At 40.3% G+C, this 11,395-nt stretch overlaps 1 protein-coding gene across 1 annotated transcript in view; it reads right to left on the bottom strand.

The window, feature by feature from the left end:
• SLC26A7 (solute carrier family 26 member 7) overlaps nucleotides 1-11,395 on the bottom strand; it is a 74,699-nt gene that overhangs the window by 595 nt on the left and 62,709 nt on the right. Inside the window, exons 13-17 of the mRNA XM_035893878.1 lie at nucleotides 9,251-9,367; nucleotides 7,446-7,494; nucleotides 3,737-3,837; nucleotides 1,802-1,856; nucleotides 1,609-1,712 (exon numbers count right to left, since the gene is read on the bottom strand). Of these exons, the coding sequence (XP_035749771.1) occupies nucleotides 1,609-1,712; nucleotides 1,802-1,856; nucleotides 3,737-3,837; nucleotides 7,446-7,494; nucleotides 9,251-9,367 (426 nt within the window). The remainder of the gene's footprint in view (nucleotides 1-1,608; nucleotides 1,713-1,801; nucleotides 1,857-3,736; nucleotides 3,838-7,445; nucleotides 7,495-9,250; nucleotides 9,368-11,395) is intronic.

The raw sequence follows: 11,395 nt of genomic DNA, 5'->3' as shown, positions 1-11,395 counted from the left end.
CCTGCTGATGGCAGCATTTTAAAAAGGCACAGAAAGAGTACCTAGACAGACTGTGTTAGTTACAGTGTGGTGCTGCTATTGCGCTCACCCTGCCTTTTTGTTCCTGTTCATCTTACCTTCAGGTGTTAAACTCAAGGAACACATAAAAAAACCCCAAATCACATACTTCGAATACTCTGAAGAGGCACCAGCAGCATATATACACTGTTCATAATTACATTTAAAATTTGCGGCTGTGTGCGAGCCTTTCAGACTACTCTGCTAAGCCACTATTCAGTTTTGATTTGCTTAGCGGCTCTGGTAGAAATATGGGATCAGTTCCTAGAGAGGTGGGCTTCTGAGCTCTAACTCCCCCTTTTCACTTTGGACATTTGTCCTGGTCTTTCCATGTCCCATTTCCATAAAATGGGAACACTAGTACATGACTATCTTACAAGAATGTTAGGAAGGTTGATTAATGTCTGTAAAGAATGCAGACACATATAACACAACAATCATCCTAATTCATCTAATCAGACCCAGACAAAATATACAACAGTCATCCCCATTATTTTTGCCCTGCAGTTACTATTTCGTAAATTTTTTTTTTTTGCAAAGCAACAAAATGAAAAATTTTGAAAAGCTCTGATGAGAACATGTTTTTCTGGTCAATCCACCAGACCAACTGTGCCAATTCACCTTATCTGGATAAATCAATGGAAAGTGATTTTGTCCATAGGCAACTCTAGTGTAATTATTAAAATATAAAGTGGAGGGGAAAAAACCCCAAAACCACAGACCATGATGAGTTTAATGTCTCTTGGAGAAGGCTCTAAGCCAAGCTCTAGCAATGTTTGGAATCATAAACAAAGCCATGGGAAAGCACACCACTTGTAATGCATGCTCAGTTACGCTGGGATTACAGTGGAAAAGGCTCACTGGTTTATGAGGAAAACCCAGGTTTACAGCCTTTTAACAAGGAATGCAAGAATTATGGAGCGAGTAAATACATATTCAAGCCTCAAGCCTCAGTTTCTGAGCCAAGCCTTCCTTCTCCCTCTAGCGCTCTCTTCCACTTCGTACAATTCCTCTCCCCTCTTTCCGTGAGTGAGACAACACAGCACACTACAGCGCAGGGTACAGACGGGATAATTAGCTCAAAACAAACTTGCTAGGGATCCAGAAGCATTTTGGTCAGAAGAGTGTGGTTCTGTGTGAAGTAGGACAGAAACAAGGCAGGCTTGAGGAAGAGAGGAGTGTAGTTTCAGTAATGCAGAATTGGGTGTAAGACAATTTGCCTCACCGAGAGGCTATGTTAGGTGTTTCCAGAAGACATTAAGCTTTCCAGTGGAGAATGCACCCAGATTAATGCACCACAACACAGCGCCTCTGGATCTAGCATAGAAGACCAAGAAGTTATTGCTAAAGGAGCAAAAGTGATGGGCAGAGAGTGCTAGAGGGAAAAACTTGATAACTGCAGTCCAGAGGCTGAGGAGCAGTTCTAGAGAATAGAGATAAAAGATTTCTATACAAAAGGTTCACCAGGTAAATAAGATTTCCCTAGACTTCAACAAATTGCTGTGAGCATCCAAGAAGCCCTCCAGACCAACACCTTGCTGTAAGTCTCACCTTGTGAATTTGAATGGCATCGATTGCCGAAGGAACAGATTCAAAGAAGACAGGATTTTCAGATTCAAGATTTCCACCGTACTGCATTGCTTTTATCAAGGAGGCTGCAATAAAACAAACATATGAGCACTGATAAGGTAGTGAGGGTGTATAAACCACCACATTAAAAATTTTGCTGTAAGCTGATACTTGCCTTTGCAGTGTGCTAGCAACACATCGATGTGTCTGTTTTTACAGTCCGTGTAAATCTATTTGTGTGAAAACATTAAATTAAAAAAAAAATGTTTAAAATACTAACAGAGAATAAAATACCCCAAAAAAGACCGTGTTCAAAGCAAGCAGAGAGGATGGAGTGCTGCTGTTGAGGCTGTACTGCCAGCAGCCACCAGAGCGAGCCCTTCTATAACGCAAACACCACAAACCCACAGATTCCCTCCCCCCTCCTCAAAGTACTCTACAGCTCTACTGGTGATAAAGTGAATTAAATCTGAATTTGATCAACAGTTTCCTATTTTTTAAATTATATTTTTTAGGTTTTTTCCCTTCCAATTTTCCTGTTTCAGCAAGTTTCCCCATCTCCTCTCCACATGCTCACCTACCAGTCCACAGAGGCACGAATCAGACCTAGAAAACTTTCAAACATACGGCAGTCTATCAGAAAAGCACCAAAACCATCATGCTACATTCTGAAGTTAGTTGTTCTTTATTCTTTCCTTTAAAATGTTCAACTTCACAGAGACTAAATATTCAATAAGCTAGAAAGTAAGAAAAAAAAAAGTGGAAATAACTGTAGAATCAGAGTAGGGCCTTTTCTGGCAGATGAGGAATACCCAAAACAGTCCCTGCTTCAAAAAATGCTTAAACAATCCATGTAAAGTGGAACAACTCTGAGAGAAGAGATTCAGTGAGGACCACAGCAGAATACCCTGTTTTTAAAAATAAACCAAAAATGTGATGCAGTCTAAAAATCCTTTCAACTCTAGCAGCAGTGATGGTATTTTGGGAAGGAGCATAACGATGAGGGCACATTGAGTGTGTTCCTCCTCTGGGTAACTCAGTTTTGGACCAGTCATTCATTCAGAGGATGCACTCCCAACCTGCGCGTTTCACAGCCGATGATGGACTTACCTCTCACAAATTTGTCTAACACTTCTTTGATATAATTTCTACATCTGGAGTCTCTAAGATCTTTTGGAAATCAGTTTCACAAATCCTCATTTTTTCAATTAATATTTTATCTGATATTTTTATTGAATGCCCTACATTTTGAGGTGAGACATAATAAAGAGTAACTCCCACTCATCTTATTTAATTTTTCTGGTTTTGTTTTTTACTATATCCCCACCTATGCATAGTTTTAATTTAACATTTTTAAGGCAGCACTTACTTCACTGCTTAATCACTGCAGTAAATTGAGAAAATGGTTAGGATAAGAAAAGGCCTGGGCTGAGAGCCAAGTTCAAATCTGGTCTTCTATCTTACTCAGAAAAATTATATGAACGAAACCTTGCATACCCGCTTAAATCTGTATCTACTACATATCTATTAAACGCCAGACCCAATGGAAATGTAAGAAATATCTTCTGAACATAATTTTTCATCCACTATATAGAACTGCTCATTATGTGGTTACTGGTTTTGGTCTTCTGGGAGCTTCTTGGAGCTCCTGCAATGCCTGAGGAGCCCAGCCTGCTAGGCATGTAACCCACAGAAGAAAACATGGAGATCATTAAGACCCCTGGCTTAGAGGAAAGCAGGACGTACAGATAAAATCACAGAATTAAAAGCTGAAATTTTAAAGGGATAAATCCACACATGGCTTCACTACAACTGACATAACTGACATGACAGGGTCAAATGTGACAGCTTTAGAATTTGAAAAATAAAAAGTTCAGAAACTCATCTCTGTTACATGCAGATACTTATATTTGCACTGAACATCCCCCCAAAATCTTTAGAATTATTTTTAATATAATTTTATATAGAAATACACCTGTGTTCATTTTTTCCACAAGTGCCATGTTTATCCACTGATATACGTGAGGTGACTAGTAGCTGGCCCAAATAACTTGTGTGTGTTATGTTTCTTATATTTCTATGTACAGAATTTGTCTGATGTCATGAATACCTGAAGCAGCACTGAGACTCCAGTGTAGTCAAAGAAATTCAGTCCACTGCAGTCTAATATCAAAACACATCGCTCACTGTGACATGACTGTAATGACTCACCTACACATTTGATAAATGAAAAACTTTAATTAAAAGGCAGAATAGTCAAGAAACACATATAAGAATAATGATCGTTCAACAAAATAAGCCCAAAGTATCACAATAAAAATTTTACTATTATGTACTGGGGTATCAGTCAAACAAATGACACATTTTAGAAGCACAAATGAAGGACCTTCAGAGCAATGGAATGAAGTGATGAGGGGAAGAACATATTATTAGTGAGATTGTTTAGACATCTAGGAATAGTCTCTCAAGAATTAAAGAATTGCTTTTTCAGATTTGAATTTCTAAATGAGTCAGGATAATATCTTGGCTTGTTTGGAAGAGTTTACATGGGATACACAGAATAAGTCTCTCTTTCAAGTTCTGATATGACAGTCACTTCTGTAATACCTAAATGCCTGCCTATGGCTTAACCTAATATCCTTCTATAAGGAAGAAAAATACGTAAAATGAAGCATTTAATTTTCCTAAGGTTTTACTGTGCTGTTTTTTGTTTGGTTAATTTTTTATATACTGTCACATATTGATGCTGGAGAAAAAAAGTTGTTGGCAAGATTTCTGAAGGTCTTATACTCATTCTTCAACCTGTTAAACTAAGCATACTCCTGAACTCCTAAATGCATCCTGAACTAGCACATAGATAAATGATTCCTGGCTTTCATAAAAGGAAAACTAGAAAATAATGCACATCTTACTTAAATTGCTCTGTGAACAAATGTTAGTTATCATGATGCATAAAACTCAAAAAAAAAAAAAAAGAAGGAAAGGAATTTGGAGTGTAAGGACGGGTTAAGCTAAATGGTTTTGACAGAGCAGAGGAAAAGATTTTAAACTCTTGAGGGGACTTAGAATTTCCTCATGGTGTAGATTTATAGCGGTGCTAATTCCTTTCTGATGGTAGCCTGACAGCCAGAGCCTTTTGGGCTTGCACCTCCAGAGATATACTGTCTTTGTACTATCCGATGTACATTAAGAGATACATACTAAACAAGAATACAGAATTTCAAAGGAAACGTTCTGCCTGTCATTACTGTGACGGAAACTAAGAAAGGATTTATGAGATCTTCTAGGCTGCTCACTGTAATCTTTTCTATGTACCTCCTCTGCCTCTGAAACCAAAGAACTTAGCCTTTCTCCCTGTTACTTAACTTGAGCTGCCTTCCCACCCAGCTGGCATCCTGTGTCCCCCAGGGCTCAGTTCTAGGGCCAGTCTTGTTTAATATCTTTATCAATGACCTGGATGAGGGGATTGAGTGCACCCTCAGTAAATTTGCAGACGACACCAAACTGGGTGGTAGTGTTGACCTGCTTGAGGGGAGGAGGGCTCTGCAGAGAGACCTGGACAGGCTGGATCGATTGGCCGAGGCCAACTGTATGAGGTTCAACAAGGCCAAGTGCCGGGTCCTGCGCTTTGGTCACAACAACCCCATGCAATGCTGCAGGCTTGGAGAAGAGTGGCTGGAAAGCTGCCTGGTGGAAAAAGACCTGGGGGTACTGGTCGACAGCTGACTGAATATGAGCCAGCAGTGTGCCCAGGTGGCCAAGAAGGCCAATGGCATCCTGGCTTGTACCAGGAATAGTGTGGCCAGCAGGAGTAGCGAAGTGATCATCCCCCTGTACTCGGTGCTGGTGAGGCTGCACCTCGAACACTGTGTCCAGTTTTGGGCCCCTCACTACAGGAAAGACGTTGCACTGCTGGAACACATCCGGAGGAGAGCAACAAAGCTGGTGAGGGGTCTGGAGCACAAATCTGATGAGGAGCGGCTGGGGGAACTGGGGTTGTTTAGCCTGGAGAAGAGGAGACTGAGGGGAGACCTTATCGCCCTCTACAACTGCCTGGCAGGAGGCTGTAGCAAGGTGGGGATTGGCCTCTTCTCCCTGGTAATGGACGATAGGATGAGGGGGAATGGTTTGAAGCTGCGCCAGGGCAGGTTTAGGCTAGATATTAGGAAAAACTTCTTCACCGAAAGGGTTGTCAGGCTCTGGAATGGGCTGCCCAGGGAAGTGGTCGAGTCCCCATCCCTGGAGGTATTTAAAAGAAGGATAGATGAGATGCTTAGGGACATGGTTTAGTGGTGGGATGTCAGGGTTAGGTTAACGGTTGGACTCGATGATCTTAAAGGTCTTTTCCAACCAAAGTGATTCTATGTATTCTATGATTCTATGTATTCTGTGCGCTGCAGTAGAGGCTGCCTGGCTCCAAATCAGGGGGAATGTACAGACCTTCTCCCTCTCTAACCAATGGCAGGGGCAACAGCAGCTGTTTAACTTGCTGCTGATACAGACCAGTGGCAAATCAGTATTCCCCAAAAGGAAAGATTTTGACAAAGAAAAGATTGCTGTGCCACACATTTTATTTTCCTTCTCATAGGGTTTTTTCTTTTTTCTCTCTGCTTTTTATTTTAAAGCTCCCATGAAGGGTCACCATAGACTGGTTGGTACAAGGAACAACAGAGCATTAAAATCCTCAAAGCAGAACTTAAGCAATCAGAAAAGAGGTCTTGTGCTGTCTGTAACTTCTGTAACATGAGAAACCAGTTCATCCAAGAGAAGACTGAAATATGGACTGCCAAGACCTTCCAAAAATCTCCTCACAAATGAAGTCCTTTGCACTCTTTTAGTATTTTAGAGTACAGCCCTGTATAGTCTTCAGTAGCCACTATCATTGCATTGCTGTGTGTTACAGCAAAGCACTCTGTCACCCCCAAGTAAACTAAACACCGTAGGATCATAAAAATGTCATGAGTCTAGTTAATAAATGCAAACATTCAGACAACAGCTCCCGAATCAGATTCTCTACTGTGGCGTTAATGCTTGTAAGTGTTTTAAATAAGTGCAGTATTTTAATTCCACCCACAATGAAGTCATCTGTATAAAGTATCTTCTGCAAAAGGTTGCTGCAGCTCTCCCATGGGAATGTATGTGCTCTGGTTTGGTTTAAGTGTTATAAAATGTGGGAAGAGTGGAATTATCCAGCTTAATCCTTAATTGAAAGCAAACCCTTAGGTTTTTTTTTCTTTATTCTCCTCTCTGTTGATATACAATACAATATTAGTGTCATTGATAATTCAATTGATGCTTTCTGAGATTTTCTGCTAAGTAGCTTTAAAGATCACAAAGATTAATGTGTGTCTAGCCTTATCCTATTTTTACTTTTGCATACTAATATTCGAGTCCCACTGAAAATGCAAAAAAAACCAAGACCAAAGCTTAGCAAAACAGCCTCTTAGCCCTTTGTCTGAAGACGAATCCAGGCAGTAATGTGGGAAGCGATTCCCTCCACCATGTATCTGTCTCCGTATGCACGCAGTGGTTCATGAAAAATAAGCAGGGACCCCTGCAGAAAAGGTGTTTTCAAGGGTTCCCTGCTTTTGAAATCTTAAAAAGTCAGTCAAGAACAGAATAAAAATAGAACCTGTTAGGCCAAGGTTAACAGAGTTTAACATTATTTAGCACTCATGCTTCATTGAATGTTTGGTCTAACTCAAAATATTAGTCTCCAGACTGCTTGAGTTCACACAGAATTAAATAGAAAAGCGTGGAGCCATTTGCACACTTATATCGAGCTTGGTTTTAATATCATTTATAGATAATAAACTCACCATGGAAACTTCCATTGGAAAATGAACAGAGCAATGTGTTCTGCTCACACTGAAATAAAAGCAACGAACTATTAATGTACAAAGGAAAACTAGTCAAATACACAGTAACCAGGGAAAATCAATGCAATACATTTCTCAATGTCAAAGTTAACTCCTCCTCTCCAAAATCATACTGTCTGCTAGAGAATACTGGATATATAGTATTTGCTGTGTATGCTTCTCAGTATTCTTCTAAAGTTATATCTGACATCTCGCTTTTCTTTCTAGATGACTCAATCTCTGTCATGTTTGGATCCACTAGAAAGCATATTATGAACACGATGCTTTTGGGGAAGCAGAGGTTGGTTAAGAAGTGGTCAAAAAATGGGAAAGATGATCCTGAAAAGATAAATTCTACTCAGCGGTTTTATAAGATTAACTTTTGATTCATTTTTCTACTTTCTGCAATCTCATCTGCTATGCTAATATTTTAGTGAAAACATTTTTTACATGTAAATGTATTAAAGAATTACCTTTATATGGAGGGTTTTTTTATAATGATTTCAATATGAATGCTAAGTTCTCAGCAGAAAACCAGAAATACAGCACAGAAACAAAATCCAAAGTGCAATTTTTTTCGCTCCCATTATGTGCTACGGAAAGACCTTTACTACACAAAAAAGATTTCTGCACAGTATTTCAGGCAGCTGTCCTGCCAAGTACCTTACAGAAGAGACAAAGGATAAAATCTCCCTCCTAAGTAACTCATAAATTAACTTATTAAATTAACTTATTAACTTATTACACTTATTAAATTAACTCATAAATTAATTCCATGCAAATCCTAAGTAATTTCTCTCTGTTTGGGGTTTGTTATCATAGTAATCCAAATCACTTAGCCTAGTGCAACCAAGGAAAAAAAGCAGTACAATATCTGAGCTGAATTTCTGCTCAATGAGGAGAAGCCACGCATCAAAGTATGGGTAGCACAGCTCTCTGGCAAGAGACAGGAGAGGTGGTGGACACACATTGCTGAACATTGTCTTAACAACTTGTCTAGGAAATGACTGTGATTTTTTCAGCCCAATTTGCCAAACTGCATGAAACTGCCTACAGTGAGCATTGTACAGTATTGGAACGTCTTCATTGTAACAATAGAAAAATAGTAAGTTTTTTTTCCCTTTTAGGGAGTAATGTAGGTAGTGGTAGTATTTACGTGCAGATGAACTTGAAAAATACTATACTTATGGAGCTATTCTCCAAAACCAAGTTATATGTAATTTTTATACTGTTGATTTTTCCAATACAATCAGTGCAGAAAATGAAAAAGAAACACCACCTTTGAGAAAAACTTTAGCCAGTTTGTACCTTCTTCCTGATTCTCCTGGAATTATTTGTAGTTAGAAACAGAAATTAAGTGTCTATCTCTCATGGACACACCTCCAGGAAAAAACTCACATTTTATTCAAGTAGATTTGTAGCTACTCATTATCTTTTTAAAATCACAACCTTATATTAACTGAGGTTATGTAAGTTCTGCCAGAAATTTTGAAGAGCTTTGGATCAGTGCTTTTACAGGACTGTATATAGAAATAGTAGAGATGTTCTTTTCAAGTAATAATAAGAAAACAACCCATACTGAATCTGGTTAAGATTAACTTTATTCTATCCTACATTAATAACTTTAATAATTACCTTTTTGTATGCGTTTCAATATCTGATTGCATGCTCTAAGAAATGCAAAGGAAACAATCATGGTCTTCAATACCGTCACCATGATCACTGAAGCATACAACACATCCTACCTTGTTTACATCTTCACATGCCTGGTTGCTCGTGCTATTCTTCTGGATTATCTTTATCAAGTCAGCATGAAATTTCCTGGCATTCAGAAAGACTAACGGGTTGTTGACTGAAACTATCTTTACCTGTTTTAATGATTCCTGTGGAATGAAATAAACAAAATACTGAGAAGATTATCTTGGGTTTGGAGACTGAAAAACAAAGTAATTTCTTTAAAAATGCTGAAAATTCCTGTAAGTCAACCTAGAAGGAACTTTGGGTTGTGATAATGATTTGACAGATAACTGTCTTGATCAGTCTTCACACACAGCTGAAGTAAAAAAGGAAATGTAAGTAACCTATAAGGAAAATTATCCTTAATTCAAGTTAACATGAAAGCAAAATCACATTCATTATGACACATAATACTAGGGACTTATCTGGCAAATAACAGTAGCACTGTATCAGTTGGTATGATCCCCAAACATAAGAAAGGCAAGGGTGGCAGACAGGGAATATCTTCTATTTGGAAAACATATGTATTGGAGAAAGTATGTGAGGTTTGGGGGCAAACACTACAGGTGGTTTGGGGAACACTGAAAATGTTCATCTCAGTTATCTGAAGATTACTTTAGTGCAACAGGGATATTTCTCCATGGAAATACTTAGTGGATCCAGACCAAGCTTGAGCGACACATTTAAAACTTTGCCAGCACATTACTACAACCAGTACAATAAATAATCCATGTGAGAACCATCAGCCACCCCAGGTTCCTGTCTCTGCATTTCCTTGAATAATTTTCATCCGATTCACCAGACATTATACACCAGAACCATTTCTGAAGGACGTCAGATAAAGGTCAGGAAACCCCCAGGTACCAGTGGGCAACATTTCCCACAAAACAAGCACTTTTTCTCTCATTCTCATACTCATTCAAGGTAGATTTAAGACACCTTCAAAAGCCAGTAAGAAAAATGCTACTTCAATACAAACATACTGATTTTATAGGTAGGTGGAGTTAAGCTAATTTTACCAAGCTCTCAATTTTTCGCAGGTTATGAACCATGTCTCTCTTTTCATTAAGAAAATTAGGTCTGAGGCAGACCAGATTCAATGTAGAACAGCTGCTCTCATCTGCTTTGGTTTCTGCTGCTTCTATTACAGACTTGAGGAAAAGTATGTTGGCCGTTAGGGTCTTCCCTTCCCTTCCGTTGGTGTCTACTACAGGCCGCCAGATCAAGGGGAGCCGACTGACAAAGCGTTCTTCCTCCAGCTCCGGGAGGCTTCGCGCTCGCAGGCTCTTGTCCTGCTGGGGGACTTCAACCACCCCGACATCTGCTGGAAAACCAACACGGCAGGATGTAGGCAATCCAGCAGGTTTCTCGAATGCATTGAGGACAACTTCTTAAGCCAGGTAATAGACACCCCTACCCGAGGGGATGCGATACTGGACCTGGTGGTCACCAATGCAAGCGAGCTCGTCGGAGATGTCAAGATCGGAGGCAGCCTGGGCTGCAGTGATCACGCGCTGGTAGAGCTCACGCTCCTGAGGGAAATGGGAAGGACAAAGAGTATAGTCAGGACCCTGAATTTTAGAAAAGCCAACTTCCAGCTCCTCAAGGAGATAGTCAGTAGGACTCCCTGGGAAACGGCCCTCAGGGACAGGGGAGCAGAACAGAGCTGGCAGATCTTTAAGGAAGTGGTCCACAGAGCGCAGGAGCTATCGATCCCTAGGTGTAAGAAATCAAGCAAAGAAGGGAAGAGACCAGCGTGGTTGAGACAGGAGATGCTGGTCAAGCTAAGGAGGAAGAGGGAACTGCACAGGCAGTGGAAGCAGGGACAGGCATCCTGGGAAGAGTATAGGGAAGTGGTCCGGTTGTGTAGGAATGGGGTCAGGGAGGCGAAGGCGCAGCTGGAGCTTAACTTGGCTAGGGATGCAAAGAATAATAAAAAGGGATTCTACAGGTATATCAGCCGGAAAAGGAAGGTTAAAGAGAGTGTACCCCCGCTGATAAGCGAGACCGGCAGGCTGGTAACAGCAGATGAGGAGAAGGCTGAGGTACTCAACAACTTTTTTGCCTCAGTCTTCACTGGCAACCTCTCTCCTCACCCCTCCCAAGTCGATGGATGGCATGAGGGGGACCGGGAGGGCGAAACCCCTCCTGCTGTAGGAGAAGACCAGGTTCGT

The sequence above is a fragment of the Egretta garzetta genome, unplaced genomic scaffold, assembly GCF_000687185.1.
Source record: "Egretta garzetta isolate BGI_Z169 unplaced genomic scaffold, ASM68718v1 scaffold154, whole genome shotgun sequence".
NCBI lineage: Eukaryota > Metazoa > Chordata > Aves > Pelecaniformes > Ardeidae > Egretta > Egretta garzetta.
The sequence above is the reverse complement of the archived record's forward strand: the minus strand, read 5'-3'. Positions and strand labels throughout refer to the sequence as shown.